Source organism: Lontra canadensis, unplaced genomic scaffold (genome assembly GCF_010015895.1).
Source record: "Lontra canadensis isolate GAN:19392208 unplaced genomic scaffold, GSC_riverotter_1.0 scaffold13, whole genome shotgun sequence".
NCBI classification, from domain to species: domain Eukaryota; kingdom Metazoa; phylum Chordata; class Mammalia; order Carnivora; family Mustelidae; genus Lontra; species Lontra canadensis.
In genome coordinates, this window is record NW_022631007.1 from 11,745,195 (window position 1) to 11,773,033 (window position 27,839).

The following is a 27,839-nucleotide window of genomic DNA, read 5'->3' on the forward strand; positions in this document are numbered from 1 at the left end:
CACGGGAGGTGGCAGGGGGCGGGGTGGGCTTGAGTGGCTCACCATCCGCTGTAAGGCCCCTGATTTTCCTTGGCAGGGGTAGGGTTCTCACCCTGAGGTGAGCTGGGGCAGTAGACAGACCAGCAGCTCTGGGTCTTTTCCCTCCTCCCACCACATGCCTTGGAGGGACGCATGCAGGCAGAAGGCAGAGGGAAGGCAGCTCAGAGGCTCTGGCCTGGTCTGCCTGGCTCTGGCAGGATCCAAGCAGCTGAGGGACGGAGGTGTCCAGGGTCGGCGGCGGGGAGAGGGCCACAGGGGGCCTCCGTCTTGAGGGGCTCCCTCCAGGCCTTAATCCCTTCGGCGTAGATGCCAGCTCCAAGGACGGCCTGCAGCGTTGGCCTGGGAGGCTTTCCACCCACCTTCTCCGCTTTCTGGGTCCCCTACCTTGCTGGCTCTTTCTTGGAACCACAAATAATTTCCTTGGGACGCTTTGTCAAACCTCTGTTTATGCTTCAAGTACAGGCCGTGGGGCGTGAACACCCTCTCTGCCAAGAAGCTATACCCTATCTAGATATACATCCTATCTAGAGGGATAGATATTCTGACAAATACAAGTAATTTTCGGCTTCACAACAGTCACAATAACCCACACTCAGACACTATTCCATGGCATTCCATGGTATTCTGGAACCAGAGGTGTTATCTTCATGAGGGGCGGTGGTAACCAGGGAGGCGAAAGGGAGCATATATAGTGGTGTGCTGGGGGATGTTGGGTCTCGGTGGGCAGAAGGCAGGGGGGATCCAATTTATAGCACGTGTTGATTTCCAGGGCATAAATACTCCCATTGTGGCTGCTGTCAAACTACCAATGTGAGTTCACCCAGGACAGACTTGGGAAGAGATGCCAATCTTCAGCTCTCAGGAGCTAGGATGATCTGACACCAGCACACCACTGGGTGGGGGGGCGCCCTCCAGTGGAATTCCAGGAGTTCCAGAAATCTCTCGGTGGCCAGTGGCCAGAGAACCAGAATGATGAAGAGAGAATGAAGAGTGGGGGGAGAGCATTTCAGGGAGGAACAAGAGGTTGGCCACACTCTCTGTTGCTCAGTGGCACAGAAGGAGGAGGCTGGAGATGCTGCTGGATTTGGCTGCCCCCTACCTCCCGCTCCCTACCACTTACCCATCACCCCTAAGGCCCCTGGCTCAAGGCTGTCTCTGCAGGCCTGGGGCTCTGTCTTACGAAGGGGGTCAGGGTCACCTCCTCAGAGGCTCGTCCACCTGCGCAGAAGGAGAAGGACTGGAGAAGAAAGGACAATATGCTATGGGGCCGATGTCATGACAGAATGTGCTCTGGGAAGGCACCAGGCCTGCCAGAGCCACCCTGGGTCACCAGGATGAATTGGGGTGCCAAGATTCTCTTTTTTTGGCCCCAGGACATTCTGTGGGGCAGAAGAGCACCTCCTCTCTGCCCCAGGTGGGAGCTTGCTCCCAGGAGAGCGGCTCATTTGTGGCCCTTCCCGTGAGACTCCAGAAGATTCCCTCCTGCCAGATTAGGGTCATAGCAACTGAGAACAATGCTGGACAGGCCGAGCGAGTACTGCGTAGGGGCAGGGGGTCTGGGAGAGCGTCAGAAGCTGCTGGGGCCTGGCCGACCCAAACTGGGCCACTGGTGGGGCCTTTCATGTCCGCTTTCCTCTCAGGGCCTGCCTTTGCCTCTTCCAACCCCACTACCCTCAGTGCGGCAATTAGGGCGCTAATTAGGGCTCTTTGATCATCTTTAGAAATGGCTACATGGGGGAGAGACGCTGCCAAGCAATTAGGGGCAGAGGGGCTGGGAGCTCGGGCACCTCTTCAAGGGGTGGGGCTGCCAAGGACCCTCAGACACCACCTTCCCTCCTCCCTCCAGGAGGGTATGTCCCCAGCGTGGCCATAAACTCCTCAGGGAGTAGAGGCAGATGGGAACCCCCGCCCCCCGTTTGAGCCCTGGAGACGGAGCCAGCCCCTATCCACCGGCCCCCCTCCGGCTGGCCCCCAGCCCAACCGTCAGCTCTTCTGGCCTGTCCAGCCCCCTTTGATGGAGCCGCAGGAACAAGGGCTCCTTTGACAGAAGGGGGGCCTCAGAGCCGGGACTGTGAAACTTCAAAGGTGAGGGTCGAGCCCACTACCCCGATCCCTCCCCCGACCCTGGCCCCCCTCCCAAGTACCCCCCCAGTCTGTCCTCTATATAGCCCCCCAAACCCCAGTCCCCTGTGGGCTCCCGGGAGTTAAGGGCCAGGTGAGGGGCCGCCGGAGGGAAGTGGGTGATTTTGATGTCCAAGGAGAGTCAGGTGACTTGGGGGACAAGAATCCAACACCCAGGGGCCAAAAGGCAGTGGGAGGCAGACAAGGAAGGATAAACACCTGGAGGGTGGACCCCAAGAGGGAAAGAGGGTAGGGTCGCTTGGCCCGGCTCCCGGTCACCATGCTGCTGCTCGTGCTGCTGCTGCTGCTGCTGCCCCTCCCAGACCCATGGGCTGTCCGTGGGCACCCACTCTACATGCGCCTGCCCCCCAACATCCTGCAAGGTGAGCCTGGGTTAGACTGAGGGGGCGGCCGAGGTGAGAGGAACACAGAGGAATTGGGTCCGGGCCAGGGGAGCCTGACCTTGCCACCCCCACTCATCTGGACCTTTGGCCCCTTCCACCCACCCCTCGAGGAGAAGGGACCAGGAACTGAGGCACAGGTGGGCAAGGAAGGGGGAGAACAAGGGTGCAGAAGAAGGGGACCTGGCAGCAACCACCAGAGTGGGGAGCTTCGGGGAAGGTTCTGGGTTTAGCAGGAGGAAGAGTCCCGGGTGGCATCTCCTTGGCTTTCTGGGCCCGCAGTTGGGCTGCTTGACCCCGATACTTTGTTAAGAAGCCCGGATTTTGTGATGTCTCTACCTCTGGGGTGCTGTTTTTCCTTCAAGGTTTTTAAGGAAAGTCCCTTTTCAAAGATTCCAGCCCAGCTCAGTTGAATCACAGAGAACCCTTGGGTTGAGAATCTGGGGCCATCTGCTCTGAGCGCTGGGCCCTGGGACCCTGGGACTCTCTCTCCTCCCCATTCTGCCGAGGTGCTCCCGGAGCCCCACCCGCTGCCCTCCCGTCTCCCCAGGCAGGCTCAGGGCTGGAGCCTGAGGTTCTTCCCCAGCCGCAGGTGAATTGTGCTCCATGTCCCAGCAGCTCTGTCAGCCCACGGCACGAGAGCACTGCAGGCCGCCCAGAGGAACGCCCAGTGGACAGTTAATCAAGTGGCGATGGAGATTCGACACAGACTGCATGAGTGTGGCAGCTGTGCCAACCATACCATCCCGTGCCCGGGTGAGCTTGCCCTGACTACCCTGGGCCCGACCTCCTGTCCATCCCATCCCTTCCCTCCTGGGGACAGAGACTAGGTGGGGCTGCCACCGAGACATTGATGATGAAGGTCTTGCCAAGAAGAAAGGGAACGCCAGGCCTGGGACATAGTCCGTGCAAAGGCAGGAGGACAGGAAGAGTCTGGGCTCATTGGGTGGACAGTGAGAAGTTCATGGTGAAATAGACCCTGGTTGCTGGGGGTGGACTAACAGAGGGGAGCGGTAGGGCAGAGAGAGGGCCCAGGCTCGGCCTGGGGTGCAGGAGGGTTGGGAGGCCAGCCATGAGGCTCAGAGGTCTGTGTCTCAGCAGGCGCTGGGCGTCCCAGGCCTCTGTCCCCCCTCCTCCAGGATCCAGCAGAGCCAGGTAGGGCTGAAAGGGCTCTAGGGGGCAGGGCCAAGGGCGGGATGTACCCTGGAAGGGCCTCGAGGGTGAGGGGGTCAGGACTTGTCCCCTGTGACGCCCATGCCACCTTTCTAGGGCCCTGTGGCGAGAGGCGCCCAAGCGCTGTCAACGTGACACGGGCCCACGGCCGCATTGTTGGGGGCAGTGCTGCTCCGCCCGGAGCCTGGCCCTGGCTGGTGAGGCTGCAGCTCGGAGGGCAGCCTCTGTGTGGCGGCGTCCTGGTGGCGGCGTCCTGGGTGCTCACCGCGGCGCACTGCTTCGCGGGGTACGTTGGACCCCAGGCCCTTGACCAGCCCACACCCCCAGTGCGCGGTGGTCGTCTGGCGGGCGACACAGGCGAGGGCCGGTCTCTGCTGCCCCCTGGCGGCGGTCACCGCCTTGCCCTGCTCCCGGCCTCAAGGCGCCCTCTCCGCCCAGCCTGGGTGAGGATTATCTGGGAACGTCCGGCTGGGCTAGGCTCCTGGATTTACTGGGGGTCCTGCCTCTCCGCCGCCCACCTTCCCTGCCCGGCGAGAAGGAGCGGAGACACAGAGATCCCGGCGTGCGGGCCTGCTGAGTGGTGCCCGTGGGTGGAGGGCAGGGTCTCAGGGGACTCGCCCCTTGTCCCGCAGTGCCCAGAACGAGCTTCTGTGGACAGTGACGCTAGCCGAGGGGCCCCAGGGGGAGCAAGCAGAGGAGGTGCCGGTGAACCGCATCTTGCCGCACCCCAAGGTGAGAGGGCAGACCCCAGGCTCTCAGAGTGGGGAACAGCACCCCCACCCCACACTTCATCACTATTGCGCGGCCACTCCCTCCGCAGTTTGACCCGCGGACCTTCCACAACGACCTGGCCCTGGTGCAGCTGTGGACGCCCGTGAGCCCGGCCGGGGCGTGGCGCCCTGTGTGCCTGCCCCAGGGGCCCCGGGAACCCCCAGCCGGCACCCCTTGCGCTATCGCGGGCTGGGGGGCCCTCTTCGAAGGTATGGGGCTGCTTCCAGTGTGAGTGCGAAGAATGGGGGGTTAGGGTGATGGAGTTGGGGAAGGCCGGGTGTAGGGAATCTGACCCCCCCCCCATCACCTTTGCGAAATACTGTCTGATCTTGCAAAGGGGGAGGAATCAAGGAGGGTAGTGGGAGGAGGGACCTGCTAGCAAGGCCCCTGCCCTCCAGGCCTGAGCTCCCTCCACCCATTCCCTGTAGATGGGCCTGAGGCGGAGGCGGTGAGAGAGGCAAGAGTGCCCCTGCTCAGCACTGACACCTGCAAAAGGGCCCTGGGGCCCGAGCTGCACCCCAGCAGCATGCTATGTGCTGGCTACCTGGCCGGGGGCGTGGACTCCTGCCAGGTAGGAGCCCTGATTGATGTTAGGGTGCTGAGCAGGCTGCTCCCCAGGGACAGGACGGCTTCTTTCCTTCCGCAGTCGGTTGTCATTCAACTTGTCTGAGCTTTCATGTCCCCACCACTAAAAGGGGGTACAAGGGTAGAATCCCTAGAACTCAGAGCTGCCCCACCCTGCCAAGTGTCAGGCTGGCAGAGGAGAGGGGCAGGTCGATGAAGTACTCTCTCTTTTGGCTTGGGTCCCGCAGGGTGACTCTGGAGGCCCCCTGACCTGTTCTGAGCCTGGGTCCCACCCCAGGGAGGTCCTGTATGGAGTCACCTCCTGGGGAGATGGATGCGGAGAGCCAGGGAAGCCTGGGGTCTACACTCGTGTGGCCGTGTTCAAAGACTGGCTCCAGGAACAGATGAGTGGTGAGTGCCCCGTTCCTATTCACCTCTCCCCGAGGTGCCCTGCTCACAGCCCTTGGGACAAGCCCCTCTACATCCCACCGGCCCCCAGCCCCTTACTGCGTGGGGAAAGCCTGTCCTCCCTTCGGGGAAGAGCTGCAAGGGCTAAGGTCCAAAGCCGGGGCTGAATTGGCCGCCGCTACCCCCATCCCCACCCCCCACAGCAACCCCCTCCAGCCGGGAGCCCAGTTGCAGGGAGCTGCTGGCCTGGGAGCCGCCCGGTGAACCGCCGGCAGACGCCGCCCTGCCCTGCGCCTTCTACGCCCGCCTGTGCCCTGGGCCCGCGGCCGCCTGCGCGCGTCTGGCGCACCAGCAGTGCCTGCAGCGCCGAAGGCGATGCGGTGAGTCCAGTTCCCAGGGCTGGGCCGGCGGACAGGGGGCCTGACCCAGCTGTGACCGCCTCTCGGACCCTTGTCCGCCCGCAGAGCTGCGCTCGCTGGCACACACCCTGCTGGGCCTGCTGCGGGGCGCTCAGGAACTGCTTGGCCCGAGCCCAGGGATGCGGCGCCTGGCCCCCACCCTGGCTCGCCCGGCTCTGTCGCTCCTGGAGCCTCGAAGACACCCCGCCCGCGAGCAGCGGCTGCACCCAGGTACCCCGCGCCTTCACACTCCAGCCCCAGCACCCCCCGCCATCAACTGCGCGGAGGAGGCGATCCCCTAACGCTGCGTCTCCCCAGGATCGCGGGCTGCGGGCGCTCGGTTCCCGAAGCGGAGGCCAGAGCAGCGCGTGGAAGCGAACGGTAATGACGCCCCCTGCGGGCGTTTGCCGGGAGAGTAGCAGGCCAAGGGCTGGCGAGGGGATTCGTGGGCCGACTGGCTGTCCCCGCCTGAGCCCCCGCCCCCCTCCCCGCAGTAGGGAGGATGACTCTTTGGGGGTTCAGTTCAGCAGAGACCATCTGCTTTTGTTATCACTTAACCTCTCTGATACTCAGTTTCCCATCTGTAGCACGAGGAGAAATCTGCCCCCTGGGAGGCGGTCCACTGAGGTCCTTGTGGGAATCCCACCCTGGCTCCTTTCCAGTGCGTTTACTGCTGTACCCAGGACCTCTCCCCTTCATGCAGGTTGCCCTGGGCTGGAGAGTCTGCAACAGAAGTTGACCACCCTTCAAGGCACCCATGCCTGGATCCTGCAGGTCCCAGCAGAGCACTTGGCCATGGACTTCCACGAGGTAGGTCGTCAGTCTTCCCACATTCACTCAAAGTGGCCTCAGAAGGCTGACCTGGATCAGGCCTGATGAGTAGGGGGACAGAAGGGGCACCCTCCACAGCAGAAGGGAGGACCTGCTCCCCAGCAATTTGGGGTGGAGGCAGGGGGGTGTCTTGGGAGAAAGGGGCAGGGAGGGCATCTGCGTGTAAGCTGGGGTGCTGGGTGGATGTGAAGGTGTGGGAGTAGAAGGGCACGTGGGGGTGTCCAAGTGAGCAGAAAGTGTGCAGGATTGTGAGAGTATGGGGGAGAGTGGATCTGGGTGAGAGTTTCTGGGGGCCCGGAGGAGGCAGACCAAGAGCTGGGTTGTGGGACCCTGAGCTCCCTCCTCCTTCTTCAGGTCCTGGCCGATCTGGGCTCCAAGACACTGACCGGCCTCTTCCGAGCTTGGGTGCGGGCAGGCTTGGGGGGCCAACACGTGGTCTTCGGGGGCCTGGTAGGCCTGGAGCCGGCCACGATGGCTCGCAGCCTCCCCCGCTTGCTGGTGCAGGCCCTGCAGGCCTTCCGTTTGGCCGCACTGGGAGAGGCAGAGGGACCCCGGATGGGTGCAAGGCAGAGCCAGGGGCTGGGGAGGAAGGGGCACCCCCCACTCAGTCCTCAGAATTCCCCAGCCAGGGGGCCATGAACCAACCCCTGGTCAAGACCTACCCCTCCAGGGGGCTCCTGTGATAACAATATGTCCCAGCCACAGTTGATTGGGTGTGGGGGGCGAGGGGCCTGGGTCCATGTGTCTTCCCAGATATGTCATCAGAAAATCCCGGCTGCTTTAATAAACGTTATTTATGATCTACAGTGATAACTCTTGAGCTTTCTTGGGATGAGAACTGGGTGGGTGAACATTAGGGCCAAGGAGGACCCAGCCTTCAGTAGCAGTTGGCAGAGGTCACAAAGACACTGGAGAGAGGCAGCTAAGTCCCCATTTCCGCATGCATGTCTGCTCCTCAAGAAATGGCAACAGCTGACCTGTCACCACTCCCCTCCCTGTGGATGGCCAGAGCTGCCCCCAGAATCCAGTGCCTCTACCCAGCCCCCACCCCTACTGCTAGTAGTGGGAAGTTCCAGCCTCCTGTCCTTGGACTCCTGCCTGGCGGCCAGTCCCCATCCCCACCCCCTCGGCACCTGCCTTGGGTTTTATACCCGGAGCCATGCCCAGACGTGTCAGATTGCATTTCCGGGCTGCCACTTCCCTTTGCACATGACCCCCCCTCCCCACACCTGTCCCCTCTCCTACCCACCCACATTCCCCAGCCCTGTAGACAGAAGGGGCAGCCACGGGACCCAGTCAGAGGGACAGGATGGAGGGACCCGGGTTGACGCTGGGGCTGCTGGCTATACTGGTTGTTTGTGGTAAGAGCAGACATCACCCCGTCCTGAAGGGCCCTCAGGACTCACACCAGGGCCCCTACTGCATGGTCCCCTCCTACCCTACCTACCTGATTCTCCCTCCCTTAGCATCGGGCCCAACCTCCCACCCCCACTGCTATTTCTCCTGGAGGGGCAGGCGGGGTGGGATCCCCCTGCTGAGCCCAGCCCCATGGCCCAGCAGGATTTCAGGGCAGCTCCCTTCCTGTCCACCCCTGCCCTGCACCCCACCCATCCCCAGGTAGCTGGGGCCTGAACGAGGAGGAGCGGCTAATTCGGCACCTGTTCGAAGAGAAAGGCTACAACAAGGAGCTCCGGCCGGCACACCAGGGAGAGAGTGTAAAGGTCTCTTTGGCCCTCACACTCTCCAACCTCATCTCCCTGGTGAGACCCCCTCTGTGGCTGGGCTGGGGACGGGAGGGCAGGGACAGCTCTTGGGAGGCCTGCCTGTCTCCCGGACTGGGATGACCAGGAAGGAAGTTCAAGGCCCCAGCCTGGACTATGGTAGCTCCTGTCCCAGGGAAGCAGGCTCCAGTGTTCTGCACGCTCAATGCTGCCACAAGCTTTGGCCTGATCCCCCTTTCCCTCCTAGCTTCAGCTCTGGGGTGTGCCCCATATCAGACCGATGATACACTTCAGAGGCCACGCACTGTCCCTGCTCCTGGGTCTGCCCACCCCCTAGTGACTGAATGCTTGTGGCAGGAGTCTGATTAGGCCAATTGCCATGGTTTCCCCTGGGTGGCAGCTGGGAGTAGGTGCTTGGTGAATGTATATAGGTGGAAGAACCATGCGGACCCTGGGGGACAGCCGTCTCGTGTGTGATTACAGAAAGAAGTGGAAGAGACCCTCACCACTAACGTGTGGATTGAGCACGTAAGAATACCCCGCTCAGTGCTGGGGTGTGGGGGTGAGGGTGCAAGGCCCAGGCTTCCCTGTGCTCCCTTTTGCTTGGGGATCTCCAGAAGTGGATCCTCCTGTCCTCCAGGAGGAGCTGACTTCTATCCAGAAGCCCAGCTGCCCTTCCCACCACCTTGAACAGTCACTAGCTAGCTCAGATAGAGACTTCTGGTAGACCGGGATCCTTCATCTATGGGGAAATTGTCACAATATCCTGATTTTATTAGAAGACACTCTTCTGCCACCTGTCAGAATTTCATAATACAGATATACATCTTCTATGCCCACAATGGAAATATGCTCCCTTGATTGTGCAGTGTACGTTCTACACAGCTGTACATGACAGATCTCAGTCCTAACTCTGTATCACCTCCCCCAAACTCTTATCACAGCTCCCAGACCCTGCCCAGTCTTCCCTCAGGGAAGTGAGGAGAGTTGGGGGGGGGAAAGGGGAGCCTGGGCAACAGCAGAACCTACCACTGACACCTCTTTGGGGCTTCCAGGGCTGGACAGACAGCCGGCTGCAGTGGGATGCTGAAGAATTTGGGAATATCAGTGTCCTGCGCCTGCCCCCTGACATGCTGTGGCTCCCAGAGATTGTGCTGGAGAACAAGTTGAGCCGCAGCCCTCCCCGGCATCCCCTCCCCCGCTCTGCCCCCCCAAACCCTGCCAGTTCCAAGCTGGCTGGCATTGATGGTGACCCCTTGTCCTTGTCCCTCAGCAACGACGGCTCCTTCCAGATTTCCTACTCCTGCAACGTGCTCATCTACCCCTCGGGCTATGTGTACTGGCTGCCGCCCGCCATCTTCCGCTCTTCCTGCCCCATCTCCGTCACCTACTTCCCCTTTGACTGGCAGAACTGCTCCCTCAAGTTCAGGTGCACCCACTTCTCCAGCCACCCTTCACCCTGGCCAGGGACTGAGACAGGTCCATGAAGCACTCTCGGGCAGAGGCCCCCGCTCTGTACTGATGAGAGCTCCCTCACACCCCTGACGGCCCCTTTGACCATGAACCTCCTCTACTACTAGCCTTCCCCCACCCCCTGCCATCAGTGGCCGCGCCCAATGGCTGAGGACCCCCCTCTACTCACTGCCCTCCCCAGTTCCCTCAAGTACACAGCCAAGGAGATCACCCTGAGTCTGAAGCAAGAGGAAGAAGAGGGCCGCTTCTACCCTGTGGAGTGGATCATCATTGACCCCGAGGGCTTCACAGGTGCTAGGAGTAGCGGCTGTGGGTGGGCGGGGTGGGCGGGGTGGGCGGGCCCCTCAGACACACACCCACAGATACGGTCACCCTGACACTGCCTGCCCCCCCCCAGAGATGCACCTGCACACACACACACACACACACACACACACACACACACCTGGAACATGGACCTACAGGCACACAGACTGAGAGAGAGACACCGATGGACAGACACACACTGACCCACAGAGAAACATACACTTATGTATGTTACTGACTTACTGACACAAATCTAGCACACTGAAAGGAAAAGAAGTCCAACTGGAGGGACTGTGTCCCACAAGCAGAGACCGACAGGGCCACACTCCTTCTGCTGCCCAGGCCTGAAGACCCTCCTGGATCTGGACAGGGTCCCTGGGGATGGATGTGGCTGACAGATAAGAGGGGTTGTTAGTCTTCTGTTCCCAGTCAGCCCAGGGATATGGTTGCGGCTTTAGCGGGTACTCTATGGTTGTGTGTGCCGCCCCCTACCAAGATCCCCCACCCCCATCTATGAGCGGGCTCAGATCTTCTAGGGGTCCCCCACTCCATGCCGCTGTCCATCACAGGAGACCAATGTCACACTAGTCCCAAGGCTACTCCATCCCCGAGGAGTGGAAGGGGAGGGATTGGTCTTATTCTTGCTGCATCATTATCTCTAAGACTTATTCGAACCATATTATGGCCTTAGCTTCTATATCTTCCAAGAAGAGGGGGAAACACTCCCAGAGGAGAATTTCTCCCTTGCAGATTGAAACCTCCATCCCAACCCCCCAGGGAGGGAAACCTGCAAACAGAACCCCAGCCGTCCTCCGCATGCCCCCTCTCCCCAGCCCCCAGTCCTGCCCTGAGCCCACCCCGTGCCCCCTTGCCCAACTTGACACCAAGGTGTCCTTCTGCCGCCCTCAGAGAATGGGGAGTGGGAGATAGTGCACCGGCCAGCTAGGATCAACATGGACCTCAGTGTCCCACTGGACAGTCCCGGCCGCCAGGACGTCTCCTTCTACCTCATCATCCGCCGCAAGCCCCTCTTCTACGTCATCAACATCCTGGTGCCCTGCGTGCTCATCTCCTTCATGATCAACCTAGTCTTCTACCTGCCGGCAGACAGTGAGCCTCAGAGCCCATCCCAGCCCCCAGCCGCCTGGGGCGCCTTTCCCACTCCCTGAGCCTCGGCCTCCCAACCCTCCCCTCCCTTCCTCCTGGGAGACACAAGGAGGTCACCACTTCCGGGGCTTCCTGCCCAGGGTCCAAGCAGGAGGGGCATGTGGCTAGCCAAAGGGAGGGTTTTGTGACACTGTCCAACATCCCCAAATGGACAGGGCCCCTGGGGAGTCCGTCTCTCTTGGACCTTGCTTCTGCTTCTCACAGTGGGACTTCCCAAGGAAGTTCCCTAGAGAGAACCACAAGACTGTCCCTCTGTCAGAGCAGATATCAGGTCTGTCCTGGTCACCATGTATGACCACAGGCCTGGCACACAGAAGACCATCTGCTTGGAACCAGTGGGTGGCTGAAGGGATCTCTGGGAAGCCAGGCGTAGGGGCATGCAGCTGATGTTCTTTTGGTTCTAGAAGGGCATGTGTAATCTGTGCTCACTTGGTTTCGCAATAGTTTCAGAGTATTTACTAGAAGTAAGGCACAGTGAGTCCCAGGGACAAGTGTGATCCAGCCTCTGATCCAGCCTCAGGACAAGTGTTGACTGGGTGCCAGATCCAGCCTCTGTTGCGGGCCGAGACTGTACTCTGCAGGTCTGAGAGCATGGCCTCCAGGGTAGGATAATGGGGGAAGCTTTCCTGGAAGAGGTGGTGCTTGAGCTGGAGATGGGATGGGACGCAGCTTCCAGGTAGAGAAGGGGCCCTGGGGCAGGGCTGTGGGCCTGTGACTGCAGTGGCCACCTCAGAGTGCTCAGGGGCTCCAATGGGAGGAGCTGGGCAATGCTGGGTCGGGGGTCTCTGAGTGGAGGACTAGGAGTTGGGGAAATATGGGGGCTCTGAGGATGTCCTGGAACTTTCTGTACAGGGGGACACACCAGACCTGTGATTTTTGGAGGGCCGAGTGGCAGCAAGCTGGCTAACAGTGAGACCCGGTGATCACTGAGCCCCAGGCAGCATGATGAGCGTTTAACACTCACTCTCTCACTTGGTCCTCACAACATTCCGCAGTTGTGAAAACCGAGGCACAGAGAGGTTAGGCTACTTGTCTAAGGTCACCCAGCAAGTAAGTGCCAGAGCCGGGATTTGAACCCATGTGCTCTAGCTCAGTACCCCCACAATGTTAATCAGGGTATGGTGGCTTTGCGACCAGTGGTGCAGGGGCCATGGTGAGACCCACTGGGCCCAAGACCAGAGAGAACAGCTGCTAAGTCCCAGGCTCCCCCAGGTGGCGAGAAGACATCGATGGCCATCTCAGTGCTCCTGGCTCAGTCTGTCTTCCTGCTGCTCATCTCCAAGAGGCTGCCAGCCACATCCATCGCCATCCCCCTCATTGGCAAGTGAGTGATGTCTGTGCCAAGCCACACCCCCCCAGCCAGCCCCGCCCACCACGCCCTGCCACGCCCTGCCCCACCAGGGCTCCACAGTGAGTGTGTCCCTACAGATTCCTGCTCTTCGGCATGGTGCTGGTGACCATGGTCGTCGTGATCTGCGTCATCGTGCTCAACATCCACTTCCGCACCCCCAGCACGCACGTGCTGTCTGAGGGGGTCAAGAAGGTGAGGGCTCTCAGCCAAAAGCTGGAGACGGTCCAGCAGTCCCTTCACAGGAGAGCAGGGAAAGACCCCCGGCGTGACTGCACGGGTACGCCGGCCCTGCGTGACCCAAGCGCGACGCGCCGCTACCCACACCGCATGGTCGACTCTCCTGGCTGGCTGCTACTCAGAAGGATCCCGACCCAGAGGAGCACAAGCTGCACAGTCTCCTCTCTATGAAGTTCAAGGACAAGCAAAACCAGCCTTTAGCGATAGAAATTGGGAGGGGGTTTCCCAAGGGGGTGGGGGGAAGTGACAGGCGGAAGCACCAGGGATTGGGAACCCGTTGGAGATCTCCCCTCTGGGGGGTGTTTACATAGTTGACAGCATCTATAAAAATTCACCTAGCTCTACACTTCAGGGCTGCCCATTCTGCTGTATGTTCCCTCTACCCTTGATGGAAAAGAAGGCGAGGAATGCGGGGATGGCATGCCCAGGAAGGGGTGTCCTTGCCTCTCAGCCGCTGCTCCCTGTTCTGGGAAGGTTGAGGGCTTGTTTGGTCTTCAGTGTCTGGAGAAGAGCGCGGAGCATGGGAGGCCTTGTTCTTTTTTGTTTTGTGCATATAATTCATTTTGAACAAATGAGCTCTGCTTTGTGCTGTGGGCAATGAGGGGCGGTTGGAAGCAAGCTAAGGGTCCGTCACTAGAGGATAGGAGGACTCCGGGACAGCATGCGACTCAGCAGTACTTTGTGGCAGTCAGGAATGGACTCACAGACATTTCAATGTGCCAAGGTGGCGCATGTCAGTAAAATAGCCTTCCTGTGTCCCCCATCCCCCCACCCCCGACCTGCTGCAGCTCTTCCTGGAGACCCTGCCGGAACTCCTACACATGTCCCGCCCTGCAGACGATGGACCTGGCCCGGGGGCTCTGGTCCGGAGGAGCAGCTCCCTGGGCTACATTTCCAAGGCTGAGGAGTACTTCCTGCTCAAGTCCCGAAGTGACCTCATGTTTGAGAAGCAGTCCGAGCGCCACGGGCTGGCCCGGCGCCTCACCACCGCACGTGGGTCCCTGCCGGGGGTGGGGGGGGCTTGGGGGTGCGGCCCATCCACAGAAGGTGGGCTGGAGGCAGGCCTCATGCCCCCCTCTGGCCTGGTCTCCACAGGCCTGCTCCCTGCAGGCTCTGAGCAGGCCCAGCAGGAGCTCTTGAGTGAGCTGAAGCCGGCCGTGGATGGGGCCAACTTCATTGTCAGCCACATGAGGGACCAGAACAATTACAATGAGGTGAGTAGCCACAGAGGGCCGATGCCTAGAGTGTATCCTGTCTTCAGGGGGCCTCACTTCTCCTCAGAGACATGTACCCACTGAGAGGAAGGAGTTCACGGTGGGTGCAGACCCTGGGCCCCGCTGGGAGGCCGAGCCCCCATCTAGAACTCTCCGGCAGCTCACTGCACACAGCATGCACCCAGGCATAGCCACAGGCACGTAGCTCCCTTAGGGTTCCTTCTTTTTCTTCTTCTTCTTTTTTTTTTTTTTAGTATTTTATTTGTTTATTTGACAGAGATCACAAGTAGGCAGAGAGGCAGGCAGAGAGAGGGGGGGGGAGGCAGGCACCCTGCTGAGCAGAGAGCCTGATGCGGGGCTCGATCCCAGGACCCTGGGATCATGACCTGAGCCAAAGGCAGAGGCTTAACCCACTGAGCCACCCAGGCACCCCTAGGGTTCCTTCTTTGTTGCCAGACCCGTCATTTTCTGTCCCTGCTCAATTCCAAGTCTGATGTTCTAGACATAAGCGGCCGTTTAAAAGGCAGCCTTAGGTGGTCGTTCCATATTATTTGATTTTTAAACTTCTCTCTTGAGAAAGGGGCCCTGTTTTCCAGTTTGCATAGGGGCCAGCATGGCGTTGAGAAGCTGGGAGGGTGAAGAGGGAGGAGAGGGGACGATGCAACCTTCCTCAGCTCCTTGAGAGAGACTGCTGGCACCCCAGCTCTTCTTCAGCTCCTGGAGCTCTGCAGTGGGGTGAGGAGGAGGGCTGTGGCCCCATTCTTGGTCTCCTGGACAGAGGGAACATACCAGCTTGTCACATCCACTGCTAGCCAGAGCAAACCCCACAGATACGCTGAGGCCATGCCTCTGTCACTGGGCCTGGGCTTGGGGTATAGGCGCATGGTTTGAGAGCCTTCCTCACCACCCTGTCTCTGCCCCCCTGCCCCCAGGAGAAGGACTGCTGGAACCGAGTGGCCCGCACAGTGGACCGACTCTGCCTGTTTGTGGTGACGCCCATCATGGTGGTGGGCACGGCCTGGATCTTCCTGCAAGGAGCCTACAACCAGCCTCCACCTCAGCCTTTCCCCGGGGACCCCTTCTCCTACCATGAGCAGGACAAGCGCTTCATCTAGAACAGGCCTGCCCTGCCCAGCTGGCCCAGCTCCCAGGCAGCGTCCAGAGGTGGGGGGCACAAGTGGAGGGAGGGCACTAGTCGTATGGACAGGGATGTCTGACAGAGGACAAGCCCTTCCTGGGGAGGCCAACTTCTGACCCTGGGGCTTGAGTCCAGCTGGTGCTGCAAGGCTGGGGCAGGAAGAGCCAGGCTTTCCTGAGATTAGGGAAGGAAGTGGGAAGCCCCACTCTTCAACCATGGGTCCTCTGCAGCTAAACACCACAGAGCCGCTAAGGAGGACTGAGAGTGGATACCGTCTGGGGGTCAGAGCATGACAATTTGTGGGGGGAAGAGGGGCTGGCTCAGGCTGGGACCCTTCTGTGAGGAATGAGAAAGGCAGAGGCCTCTTCTTCCTCCCCTTCCCTAGGTGGGGGTAGAGCAGGTAGGATCCTGTGCTCTCACTTCCCTGTTCCTCCAGCCACCCTCCTCTCCACAACCCCTCAGCCTTGGGCTTCTGAGGCCCCAATGGGGGTTTTATGTGGGGACACCTCCCTCTCCAGACCTCTTAAGGAAAGAGGCTTTCAGCAGGGGTGGGAACCCCAGGATTGCAAAATGGCCTTCCCCAGACCTTTCTTTCTGCCTTGGTGACTTTGTCTGGGTCCCCCAGGGAAGCCAAGGACTAGGGTGGAAGGGCCAAGCTCAACACTCAAAAAGACCAAAGGTCAGCTTGTCAACCTCAGGTCACATGCACGATCCTAGGGCCCTAGAGCTCAGCCCTCCCCCAAGAAGTGTCTCCTCTTGGGCAACTTCTCTCCCCAAAGTAGGGTTTTCATACAATATTTGGGACATATTTTTACTAAAAAATTATTGTTTATCTGAAATTCAAACTTAACTGGGTATCTTGTTTTGTTTTGTTTTGAGGGGTGGCAGAGAAAGAAAAGAAAAAAAGAAAGCACAGAGCCCAACAGGGGCTCAGTCTCACCACCCGGAGATCATGACCTGAGCCGAAATCAAGAGTCAGAGGCTCAACAGACTGAGCCATCCAGGTGCCCAGAATCCTGTATTTTTATTTGCTAAATTTGACAACTCTATCCCAAAGGGAGCCCCCAGCAATCTTGTCCAAGGGCCAAAGGCCGAGGCTGCAGATGCTGGGAGACATGATAGCCTACCTCCAAGATGGCCCCAGCGATCCCCACCTCCTGGTATTCATACCCTGTGTAGCTCACTCCCACAATGCACCGGGATTGGTCTGTGTGACTGACAGAAGGAGGCGGAAGTGACGGTGTGTCGCTTCTGAGATTAGGCTCTATAAGACACTGCAGCACTCCCTGCCTCCCACGTCTTCACTCTTCACTTTCAGCTAGATCTCTCACTCTGGGGAAGCCAGCTGGCATGGGAGCAGTCCTGTGGAGAGGCCCACTTGGCAAGGACCTGAGCCCCTCTGCCTGCAGCCCCATGAGTGACCTTGGAAGTGGATCCTCCAGCCCCAATGGGGCCTTCAGAGGAGATCACCATCCAGGTTAACATCTTGGGTGCAGTCCCATGAGTTCTGGAGCCAGAGCCACCCAGCTAAGCTGCTCCTGGATTCCTGACCCCCAGAAACTGTGTGGAATAGCATATGATTTTTAAGAGACAAAGTTTGGGGGTGCTTTGTTACACCAGAGGATGATCTGGGGTGAGCCACGCTCATCTCTTAGGTTCGGTTTTCTCATCAACAAAATGTGTAAGTTCCATTTGTGAGGTGTTGTGAAAATTGAATTTGCTAGTAGTCATAAAGGTCCTTCTTTACACATGTCCTGCAAATTTTCTTAATTAATTTAAATTCAACTAATTAATATACAATGTATTATTTGTTTCAGGGGTACAGGTCTGTGATTCATCAGTCTTATCTAACACCCAGTGCTCATTACCACAAATACCCTCCCCAGTGTCTATCACCCGGTTACCCCATCCCTTCACCCCCTTCCCCTCCAACAACCCTCAGTTTGTCTCCTGTGATTAAGAGTCTCTTATGGTTCCCGTCCTGCAAATTTAAGGGGTGGTTATTTAACTCATTCCTCAGTTGTGGGCCTGAGTCACAGAAGATGGGCCTGTGGACTCCTATGTCCAAGGCTGGCCGGGGGTCTGAGGGTATATGGGAGCAAACACAGGGGACCCAATTATTCTCCTCCTTGACGTATACACTAAAGGTTGTCACAGCTCAACCCATTTCCCTCAGAGGGAATTGGAGACCTCATTACCTCAGGTATACAAAAGGTGAGAATTTTAGTCTTTCAGTGGAAATGAACAAAAGACAAACCTCTTTTTTTTTTTTTTTACATGACTATAAAAACTTCTATTCATTTATACTAGGATTTGGGCCCACTGCCACCAGGGAACGCAGTGCCCAGAAAAAGACAAACCTCTTAATGGCAAAACTGACCCTAGTTACTTCTGACTTCCAATATAAACTGTGCACAGATTCGAAGTACAAATCTTTATTGTTTTTCCCCACTGAATAGGGAAAGTAGCTTGGACTTACACCATCAGATGAGCAGGAAGTCTGGGACCTTCCTGGGGTCTTCCTCTACGAGAGAGTCCCCATCTCAAGCACCAGGAGAGATCCTGGATCAGATCCCTCAGGCACTGTCCTTGCTTCTCTCTGCCACATGATGGCACTGTCGGCAACCTCCCGGTGAATCCTCTGCATCTTCCTGGCTCAGATGGCCATGAACTTTCCCCCAAAAAGACAAGCCCAAAATGCCACACCTGACCAAGAGTGCCCCATGCACAGGTTCCCAGGGTCACAGCAGGACCCCCAACTGCACACATGCCTCCAGCACCGCAGCCCCAGCGCGCTGTCAGCACTGGTCCCCTCTCTGGGTGACGGGGAAACTCCCCAGGGAGTCACCTCCACAAGGAGCCAGCTTCCTGTGAAACCACAGGGTGTCCCTACACACTCTTTCCAGGCCATCAGCGCTACCCACTCTCCTTCAAACAGTGATGAATCTGAGGCATGCACTGGGCTGCTAGGAACAGAAACCCAAAGAACGTGGTTCAAACCAATAAGGCTCCGTCTTTATTCTGTGATGAGATCACAAGGCAGCGGCTGCCACCTTGGCTCAGCAGTCCCACAAAGCTATTAGAGACCCAGGCTCTGGGCTCTCTGACCAGCAGCCCGGCCCTCATGCTTGTTGCCCCAGGGTGCAAGCAGACTGCCACTGATCCTCACTTCACATCTGTGTTTAACACAGTAAAGGAGCCAGTCATTTCTGAACCCTTTCATCAGGAAGCAAAGGCTCTCCCCTGAAGCCCTTCAGCTGACTTCTGTAGACATCCCACAGGTCAAGATGTTATCACGCAGCCATCCTTATCTGCAAGGGGGCCTGGGAAATGAACGTTCCAGCCTCCAGAAGAGAAGGTGACAAAGAGGGAGTAACTGTTAGACACAAATGAAGCCTGCAGAAGATTTTCTCTTAATGCTTCCACACACACCCCTTTAGCCCCTCCTGGCAGCGCCAGCCCTCCTCGAGTGACCCGCCCTCCTGAGAACACCAAGGAGAATTGGCCTCTCTCCCACAGCAGGAAAGAAGGGGAAAAAACAGGAATTGAAGTCTCTTCATACATGGGGAAGTGGCATAATTCATACCAGAGAGAAGTCATGCTCCACAACCTTCCTTTTCCCTCCCAGACACTTGTAGAGAAGGGGAAAGGGGAGGTCAGAATTGTTGGGGTGGGCCAGACCACCATGGCTGGGGTCAGTGTGTGGTTGGGGGAGAATAGGTGGTCCATTATTTAGCAGGAGCCATTAATGGGCATGCCAACATGTGGTCTTGGAGGGACTAGAGAGGGAGAGAGGTACTGCTCTGGGGAGCACCAAAGGGCAAACTGGGGAGAAGGGGTACTGGCTTTGTAAACTTCAGGGAAAGGGGGCTACATACCTAGATTCCCGGCGGCCAGAGTGATGCTTGGGAGTGGGGCTTGGAGCAGGACTGAGCACAAGGACAGAAGTGAATGACCGGGGAAGGCAGGTGTCACCACTGCTGTCCCCTCCGACCCCAAAGTCCTGGTGAGGACAGACAGGAGGGACTTGGGCTGTGGAGGCCTGGGGTCTGAGCCAACCTCACACAGATCTCCAAGGCGGAGTTCCAGCTCACTGACACACGCTGAAATGCTGCAGACATCATTTATTTGGAGGGAGGGGGACACGTAGCCCTTAGATGCCTCTACCACACTGTCCCCCAGGATGCCCATGGGTGGCTAGCACTTATAGAAACCTGCTTTTTTTTTTTTTTTTTTTTTTGCCTTGCAAACTTACTGGGACATCCTGACCTGTCTGCTGAATAAATGGTCAAAAGACAGGTAGCCTGAGCCCATGGCCACAACTGGCAGAAGGACACTCAGCTCTTAGACCAGCCTCAGCCCCACCCTTCCCCTGACCTCAAACTACAAAGTGGATGGAGCGTGTTTTCTGGCCCTTTTGGGTTCCCCTCATCTGACTTTCTGGGGGCCACAACCTTGACCTTATTTACCTGTCCTACTGAGCAGTGACTTCCTGTGAGCCGCTCAGGCTTACCCCTGTTTTCCTCAAAATCCCCTGCTGCCCGCTTGGCCTGGGGTCTGTCACATGCTGGGGACTCCCTAAGTTTGTGGATAATTTTTTTTAATATTTTATTTATTTATTTTTGCAAAAGAGAGAGAGACAGAGAGAGCACGTGTGCATCGGGGAAAGGGGCAGAGGGAGAAGCAGGCTCCCCGCTGAGCAGAGAGCCCGATGTGGGGCTCGATTCCAGGACCCTGAGATCGTGGTATGAGCCGAAGGCTGACGCTTAACCCACTGAGCCACCCAGGCGCCCAAGTTTGTAGATAATTTAAGAACTACTGAGGCCACACTGAGGAGCCCCTATTCATCGGTTGTTCTAGTCCCAAGAGCCCCCAAATTTCAGGTCTTCTTCAGCCCTCCTTCTTTCAAGGCTTACCGGTCCTATGTGCCGTATCTCAGAGCCTGGGAGGATGCCCGAACTGGCACCCTAATTTGCATTAAGGTATCAAAGCCTGTGGAATGTGGTGGATCTCTCTCCTAGACTTTGCCTGCAGTGTCTGGGCCCAGTGGAGGAACCCATGAAGATATTAGGCTGGTGGGACAGTTTGTGGTCCTCAACCACATCACAGAGAAACTCAGGTACAGAACATGCCTCCATACCTCCCCAAATCCTGAACCGGCCTGGAGGAAGTAAATGAGAGAGCCCAATTCAGGGCCCTTCCTCACACTCTGCCTCCCTCCCACATCTATCTGTCCCTGGCTGTGTCTTCAGCTCCCCCAAGAGAAGGAACAGGGGCTGGGACAGCAGAATCAGAGAGTGGGGATAGAGGCTGGGTTGTCTCTACTGGAGCAGATAGGCCCCCTCTGTCCCCTCCCCAGCCCAGGTAACCTGAGCCTGGCATTTTGTCCGTCTTGGAACAGCTGACAGTGCTGTGGTCGGACAGCTGGTGGGGCTGGGCTGGCCTGGCTGGGGTGGGAGCTTGGGCTGTTATATGAGACCCAGTGTCTGCATCTCTCTACCCTGAGCTGGGAGCTGTTGTCCCACCCGTCATTGTAGAGAGCTGTGGCACCATGCTCAGGGGCCCAGGGCTGCTGTTCCTCCTGCTGCTGCTGGCTGTCTGCTTGGGTGTGGACACAAGGGATCAGGAGCCTGGGGAGGACTGGAGTAGAGACCCAATGCCCAGGGGACAGAGGGTCTAGAGGGTTACTGAAGCCTGCCCCCACGCCCAGCACCCTACTTCTCCACATCACAGCCTCTTGTGGCCTCTCCCTCTTTCTGCCCCATAGCCCCTGTACCCAGGCTCAGTGCTGTCTGTTGCAGGAGCTGAGGGCCGGAACCAGGAGGAACGTCTGCTCGGGGACCTGATGCACAGCTACAACCCCCACCTGAGGCCCGCTGAGCGCGATTCGGACGTGGTCAATGTCAGCCTGAAGCTCACACTCACCAACCTCATCTCCCTGGTGAGCCATAGGCCAGGAGGACAGTGGGGGAGATAAAGGCCCAGTGTACCTGGCCCCTGGGACCTGCTAGGGAGAGGCAGGGGGAGGACTCCACAGGAGGGAGGCTGGGGGGCTGGAAATCTCCCACGAGGGCTGCCCAAGAGGCTGGGGTCCTGTAGCGCCCAATGGGGGTCTAGAGGGACTAACATCTGGAGAGGGCAAGTGATAGGGGTTCAGCCTGATGTTCTGTACCCCTAGAATGAGCGAGAGGAGGCCCTCACCACCAATGTCTGGATAGAGATGGTAAGAGACCACCCCACAGTCTTTCTATCACGTCCCAGGGCCCTTAGAGCTACCTGCCTTCCCCCATCCCCTCCCTGCCTCCTCTGACCCACATGGGCTAGGCTCCTATTCCTGGGGGGAGCAGAGGGTGACTTGGTGGAGAGCAGGGCCTGGCAAGCCCACTCCCCCTGCAGCAGTGGTGTGATTATCGCCTGCGCTGGGACCCACAAGACTACGAAGGCCTATGGGTGCTGAGGGTGCCGTCCACCATGGTGTGGCGGCCGGATGTCGTGCTGGAGAACAAGTGAGGAGGAACGCAAGCAGGGGTTGGGGGGGACAAAAGGACACAAGGGTAGGGCCCAGTACAAGGGGGCTCCAGGGAAAGGGTCCGGTGAGCAGAAGGTACAGACCGGGAAATACTGGCAGGGGCAGGTGCCGCCAGGGGCAGGGCCGGGCCAGCAGACCCAAACCCCGGCCTGGCTCCATCTCTTCCGTCCCGGGTCCTCTGGTGGGCCGCTGCTCTCCCTTGGACACAGGGATGAGGGCAGCTGCCACAGAAGCCATCAGGAGTGAATAGACAAGGAGGTCTGCACTTGGGGTCACCTCCCACACTTGGCAAGAGCTGGGGCGATGTTAGTACCATTGTGACCAGGCCCTGGTGATGAGGGGATAGGCCAGAGGAAGCCCGGAGGTGGGTGCGGTGGGGGGGCCCTCTGGAAGGAGGTGGTGGACCTTGTGGCCGCGAAGGGCTGCTGTCCCCAGGCCCCATCCACGCAGGGCAAGGGCTGGCCTGGGGCTGCCGGGGACATGACCCCTCGCCCCAGCTCCGCGGCCCGGCCTGTGCACAGCGTGGACGGCGTGTTCGAGGTGGCCCTCTACTGCAACGTGCTGGTGTCTCCTGACGGATGTGTCTACTGGCTGCCACCGGCCATCTTCCGCTCATCCTGCCCGGTCTCTGTCACCTACTTCCCCTTCGACTGGCAGAACTGCTCCCTCATCTTCCAGTGAGGCCATTTACCGGGGGCAGGGGCGGCGGGGAGGGATTCAGAGAGTGGCCCTAAGAGGAGCCTGGCTGGCTGGGAGATGCTAGGCATTCTCACCAGGGGCCTGACCCAGCTCTCGGGGGGCCTGTGTGCTTGTCATCTTCAGACACCTGAAGATGCCCACGTCCCTCCCTGCTAAGCCACAGTCTCCTTGCTCGTCCTCCTTCCCTGCCTCAGTTTCCCTGCCTGTACCCCCAGAGGAGGAATTAATGACTGGGGTGGGTGGGCAAGAAGGTACGCACGAGTGTCACCCCTCACCCCGTGGAAAGGTGGAGGATGAATCAGTCTTCTTATCCAGAAACGGGGTGGGGGGGAGAAGGTCTGTTTGAGGGTTTTTCCCATAATTTAGAGAAGCGTTCTTTTCACAAGGAGACCCTCCTTTTTTTTTTTTTTTAAGATTTTATTTATTTGCCAGAGTGAGACACAGCAAGAGAGGGAACATAAGCAGGGGGAGTGGGAGATGGAGAAGCAGGTTTCCTGCCAAGCAGGGAGCCCAGTGAGGGGCTCTATCCCAGGACCTGAGCTGAAGGCAGATGCTTAATGACTGAGCCACGCAGGCGCCCCTCTGGGCTGCACTTTTGAAGGCAATACTGTCCACAGCTGCCCTTGGACGATCATCTGGGTGACCTCAGAAGTGGCTTTACCCACACTCGAATGTATCCCCCTTCCCTCCCCATCTCCCAGGTCCCAGACCTACGGCACCAATGAGATCAATCTGCAGCTCAGCCAGGAAGATGGCCAGACCATCGAGTGGATTTTTATCGACCCTGAGGCCTTCACAGGTAAACTCCCTCCCAGGATCCCTGCTGGACCTGGCCTCCAGGGAAGAACCAGACTAAGCTCAGACCCCCTTCCCTGTAACCCAAGGTGAAAACCACAGTAATCCATAAAAAATATATATTTAAAGGCTCAACACAGTTCTTCTCTCCCAGTTTGGGTGGGGGGGGATCATGTATCCGGGCTCCTTGGACGGTGCTCCTTTGGGCCTGCGCTGGCCACCCTGCAGCTGGGGGACGGGGGTTTCCCTCTCTGCACCCACCCTGGCCTGCTTCCCGCAGAGAATGGGGAGTGGGCCATCCGGCACCGGCCTGCCAAGATGCTGCTAGACGTGGAGGCACCGGAGGAGGAGGCAGGCCACCAGAAGGTCGTCTTCTACCTGCTGATCCAGCGCAAACCCCTCTTCTATGTCATCAACATCATTGCACCCTGTGTCCTCATCTCTTCAGTCGCCATCCTCATCTACTTCCTTCCGGCCAAGGGTACCAGGAGCTGGTGGGAGGGGAGCCCTGGCCCCAGCCGGTAGCACAGGGACGAGCTGGGAGGGCACAGGGTTGGGGTACCGCACACAGGACCACCTGTGCCTGGAGACCAGGGCCATCGGCCTCCTTATGGGGTGGGGGAGGTGCCCCACAGCAGAGAAATTGACATCAGCTCTGAAGACCTCTTGGTTATGGGCAGCGGGGGGCCAGAAGTGTACCGTCGCCATCAACGTGCTCCTGGCCCAGACTGTCTTCCTCTTCCTCGTGGCCAAGAAGGTGCCCGAGACCTCCCAGGCAGTGCCACTAATCAGCAAGTAAGGCTGCCCCTCACGTCTACAGCCCATCTCCCCCAGCCTTTCCCAGAAGTCAGGGCAGGAAGTCCCTCCTGCCACTCCCACACCCACCTCCCTCAATGCCAACCCCTCACCCTAAGGGATTGGGGGTATTGGCTGCCAAGAATGGGGGTGCATCTAGAGATGAAGGGCCAAAGGGCCCAGCCCCACCTCCTGCCCACTCAACCCTGGCAGGTACCTCACCTTCCTCCTGGTGGTGACCATCCTCATTGTCGTGAATGCCGTGGTCGTGCTCAACGTGTCTTTGCGGTCCCCCCACACACATTCCATGGCTCGTGGGGTCCGAAAGGCAAGGCCCCTCCCTGCCCACTCCAGCGTCCTCCCGTCCAGTCCACTCACACATGTCCTCCTCTCCACCCCTCCCCCTTCCCTACTCACCTGCCACATTCAGTGGCAAACACCCCTGTGTATATCTTGAAGCATGTGCCCCATGGATTAATATAATCCTGAGTGTTTATTATGTGGCCGGTGTATTATGCGTGCAGACGTTTGATCGTCACAGATCTCCCACAAGGTGGGTTTTAGTCCCATCTCCATTTTGCAAGTGAGGAAGTTGAGGCACAGAGAGATTCATTAACTTACCCAAGGTTGCCCGGCAAGGAAGCAGAGCCAAGATTCTGACCAGGCAGTCTGGCTCCGGAGTCCGTGTGATCTGCAGCCAACTGGGACCCTTGTTGCAAATGCAGGTTCTCAGGCCCACCCCAGGCATTCTGGACCAGAACAGCGGGGGTGGGGTCTGGAAACCTGGGTAGCAAGTGCCCTGGTGATGCTGCCATGCACACAAGTTGGAGGACTTAGGCTCCCTGTGTCTAGCACAGAACAGTGGAACTGAGCGGGGTCAAGCCCCTGGCCATCGTGTGCTGCCTCTGGGCCCCTAGTGGCTTGAGCCCTCCCTCCCAACCTTCCCCTTGGGCTCAGAAACCCAGCTCCATGCCAGGTCAGCTGACTTCTAGGCGAAGCCCACCACCAAATCCTCTCTCCAGGTGTTCCTACGGCTCTTGCCCCAGCTGTTGCGGATGCACATTTGCCCACCTGCCCCAGCAGCTGTGCCCGACCCCCGGCGCCAGCTGCAGAACGGCTCCTCAGGATGGTCGCCCACAGCCGGGGAAGAGGTAGCTCTCTGCCTGCCTCGAAGTGAACTTCTCTTCCGGCAGCGGCAGCACAATGGGCTGGTGAGGGAAGCGCTGGAGAAGCTAGGTGAGGCTGGGGTTGGGGGGTAGGGATGACAGTGGAGACCCTCCTCCCCAGGGACTCCGGATGGGGAGGGCTAGCTGTCAGCCAAAGGACCAGGCAGAGCAGATGAGTGTTGATAAGTGTCCTGGGTGGGAAGAGAGAAGCTAGGGCCCCTTGGGAGAGGCTGCCTTCTCAGACTAGTTCTTCTCTGCTATATTCCCTGACCTTACCCTCTCTCCCACCAGAGAAAGGCCCGGAGCCAGGGCACAGCCAGGAGTGGTGCAGCAGCCTAAAGCAGGCCGCCCCCGCCATCCAGGCATGTGTGGAAGCCTGCAACCTGATTGCCCTCGCCCGACACCAGCAGAGTCACTTTGACAGTGTAAGGGGGATTCAGTACCCGGGGAGGGACGTGGAACTGAGACGAGGGCAAGATGAGTAGGATGGCCGTGGTAGGGCGATGGGATAAGAAAATTGGAATTGGGACATTGAGGCCAGGGGACTATGGCAGAGGTAGGTTAAGGCCTGGAAGTAGGTGAGAAGGGCCCAAGGCCATGGAGAATAGAGGCCTGCTGGATGGTCAAGGATGGCACAGTGATCCAGGGCAGGCTTGGTGTCACTGCTGATCATCCCACACCCCACCTTTCACCTCCAGGGGAGTGAAGAGTGGTTCTTGGTGGGCCGCGTGCTGGACCGTGTCTGCTTCTTGGCCATGCTCTCACTTTTTGTCTGTGGCACTGCTGGCATCTTCCTCATGGCCCACTACAACCAGGTGCCCGCTCTGCCATTCCCTGGAGACCCCCGCTCCTACCTGCCCCCACCTGACTGAGCCAACCAGCTACCAGCTGCTGCTAGACACGTGGAGTCTTGTCAGCTGGGTTCTTCAGTGGCTGAGGTCATGATGGGCCCTTTGGGAAGTGCCCTGCAGGGCCATATGGGCCAACGGCCCTGAAAAAAGCATGGGAAATAAAGAGACCGAGCTGGAGTCCTGGAGTGGCTGAAAATGGCTGTGGGCAGTGTGTGCTCTTGGGATCACTATGTGGCACTGGCTAGCTAGTCCTAGCAACCCCCTCACTTCAGCAAAGCATTAGCAAGCCCCATCATTTTTTTTTTTTTAAAGATTTTATTTATTCATTTGAGAGAGACAGAGCATGAGCAGAGGGGAGACGGAGAAGCAGACTTCCCACTGAGCAGGGAGCCCAACTTGGGGCTCAATCCCAGGACCCGGCGGAGATCATGGCCTGAGTCAAAGGCAGTTGTTCAACCGAATGAGCCACCCAGGCGCCCCTTACTCCCAACATTTCTGAAGCCCTAAGGACTCTGTCTTGTATGATGTTCCCAACTAGGCAAGGTCCCATCCCTCCATGCCTAGGCCTCCCTTCCTTTTTACAAGTTCCCCAAAGGTCCCTAAAGGAGGCAGGTCGAGACAGGTGCGGAATGTTCTCTTGAAAGAATGGCAGCAGCCCAGTCCAGCTGCTACTCTCCCTCCCCTGCCTTCTGGGTGCTATAAGCAGCCAATACTCACCTGCACCAGTGACCTTTGCATTCTATGCTTTTTTTGTCATCGATCACAAAAGATTCCATGAATTAAGAGCTCCTCAGGTCATCATGGACAAGTAAGAGTCACTATTCCCCCACATTTCAGATGGGCAAGTTGAGGCCCAGGGTAAGAAGGGCTTCCCAGAACACTGGTGGCTAAATAGTCCTGAGTCCAGAATTCCCAACCCAATTCTAGACACTCCAAGAAAGATTCCATGGCCTGGAAAACAGACCCCTCTTCTCTTCTCAAGGGCTGGGGCATTTGCACTGGTCCCAAAGGATGCTTAAGACAACCAAGAGGTAGGCAGAAAGGCTGGGAGGTAACAGGGAATCACTGGGCTTTGCCTTCTGAGAGGAGACCCTGACCAGCTTCCCCTGGCCCCACTTAGGAAACAAGATGGCCAGCTGAGGTCTTACTGGGAGAGGAAAGGCCCTGCTTTGGGAGTACAGCTGGTGCCCGAGTCTTATAGGTGATAAGACAACTTGAGCAACTCATTCGTGCCCCCTGAGCCTCTGTTTCTTCATCTGTAATTGTGGGTACATTTACATTCAGTTCCTATCTACCCACATCAGAGGATCAAAGGTGCAGGTGAAAGTGACCCCCAAGTGTGAAAGTACCACGTAAGACTTGACAATGGGACATTGCGGCGGGGGGAGGGGGGAGGACCCCGGAAATAACCCCCTCCCCCAAATACAGGGTTGCTGGCTTTGGGGCTCAACCACCAGCAGGTTCACTTCATTAACTCCAGTTTATATGCGCGCTCCCCCTGTGTATTTGGAGCCGAGATTTAGATCCGGGAGGCACTTTGATGATGGTGGGCCCATCTGTGGTTCTTGTAAGCTTTTCACTAGCTTTGTCACGCGGGGTGAGTCTCTCAACTTCTCTGATTGCCTCAAAGGGCGGAGATGAGCTCTTTAGCTCCTGGCGCAAGTAAGCAAAAATTTACAACACTACACTTA

General features: G+C 58.2%; 3 protein-coding genes across 3 annotated transcripts; all 3 read left to right on the plus strand.

The window, feature by feature from the left end:
* Nucleotides 1-2,440: 2,440 nt before the first annotated feature.
* On the plus strand, nucleotides 2,441-7,489 carry PRSS56 (serine protease 56). The gene is made up of 13 exons (XM_032857951.1): nucleotides 2,441-2,543; nucleotides 3,180-3,317; nucleotides 3,663-3,716; nucleotides 3,831-4,020; nucleotides 4,367-4,466; nucleotides 4,555-4,714; nucleotides 4,934-5,076; nucleotides 5,318-5,480; nucleotides 5,681-5,857; nucleotides 5,942-6,106; nucleotides 6,194-6,256; nucleotides 6,579-6,685; nucleotides 7,061-7,489. The coding sequence occupies exons 1-13, from the start codon at nucleotides 2,441-2,443 to the stop codon at nucleotides 7,343-7,345; spliced, it is 1,848 nt and encodes a 615-aa protein (XP_032713842.1). The 3' UTR covers nucleotides 7,346-7,489.
* Nucleotides 7,490-8,014: 525 nt separating this feature from the next.
* On the plus strand, nucleotides 8,015-15,361 carry CHRND (cholinergic receptor nicotinic delta subunit). Its single transcript, XM_032857973.1, has 12 exons — nucleotides 8,015-8,067; nucleotides 8,324-8,466; nucleotides 8,911-8,955; nucleotides 9,483-9,592; nucleotides 9,701-9,856; nucleotides 10,082-10,191; nucleotides 11,116-11,316; nucleotides 12,586-12,697; nucleotides 12,802-12,916; nucleotides 13,750-13,954; nucleotides 14,057-14,175; nucleotides 15,108-15,361. Exons 1-12 carry the CDS (start codon nucleotides 8,016-8,018, stop codon nucleotides 15,288-15,290), a joined length of 1,551 nt encoding a protein of 516 aa, XP_032713864.1. The 5' UTR covers nucleotide 8,015; the 3' UTR covers nucleotides 15,291-15,361.
* A 5,503-nt stretch (nucleotides 15,362-20,864) lies between these two features.
* On the plus strand, nucleotides 20,865-26,318 carry CHRNG (cholinergic receptor nicotinic gamma subunit). Its single transcript, XM_032857952.1, has 12 exons — nucleotides 20,865-20,958; nucleotides 21,115-21,254; nucleotides 21,492-21,536; nucleotides 21,710-21,819; nucleotides 22,364-22,519; nucleotides 23,243-23,340; nucleotides 23,617-23,817; nucleotides 24,017-24,131; nucleotides 24,345-24,459; nucleotides 25,154-25,367; nucleotides 25,589-25,722; nucleotides 25,996-26,318. Exons 1-12 carry the CDS (start codon nucleotides 20,865-20,867, stop codon nucleotides 26,167-26,169), a joined length of 1,596 nt encoding a protein of 531 aa, XP_032713843.1. The 3' UTR covers nucleotides 26,170-26,318.
* The last annotated feature ends 1,521 nt before the right edge of the window (nucleotides 26,319-27,839 follow it).

Excerpts from the sequence above, each read along its gene's own strand:
- PRSS56 (XM_032857951.1), top strand. The coding sequence starts at position 2,441 with ATGCTGCTGCTCGTGCTGCTGCTGCTGCTGCTGCCCCTCCCAGACCCA. Across the intron at positions 3,717-3,830 it reads CCAGGATCCAGCAGAGCCAG|GGCCCTGTGGCGAGAGGCGC; the intron begins GTAGGGCTGAAA and ends CCACCTTTCTAG. Across the intron at positions 6,686-7,060 it reads TGGCCATGGACTTCCACGAG|GTCCTGGCCGATCTGGGCTC; the intron begins GTAGGTCGTCAG and ends CTCCTTCTTCAG.
- CHRND (XM_032857973.1), top strand. The coding sequence starts at position 8,016 with ATGGAGGGACCCGGGTTGACGCTGGGGCTGCTGGCTATACTGGTTGTT. Across the intron at positions 12,698-12,801 it reads GCCATCCCCCTCATTGGCAA|ATTCCTGCTCTTCGGCATGG; the intron begins GTGAGTGATGTC and ends GTGTCCCTACAG. Across the intron at positions 14,176-15,107 it reads ACCAGAACAATTACAATGAG|GAGAAGGACTGCTGGAACCG; the intron begins GTGAGTAGCCAC and ends CCCTGCCCCCAG.
- CHRNG (XM_032857952.1), top strand. The coding sequence starts at position 20,865 with ATGCTCAGGGGCCCAGGGCTGCTGTTCCTCCTGCTGCTGCTGGCTGTC. Across the intron at positions 21,255-21,491 it reads TCACCAACCTCATCTCCCTG|AATGAGCGAGAGGAGGCCCT; the intron begins GTGAGCCATAGG and ends CTGTACCCCTAG. Across the intron at positions 24,460-25,153 it reads TGGCTCGTGGGGTCCGAAAG|GTGTTCCTACGGCTCTTGCC; the intron begins GCAAGGCCCCTC and ends TCCTCTCTCCAG.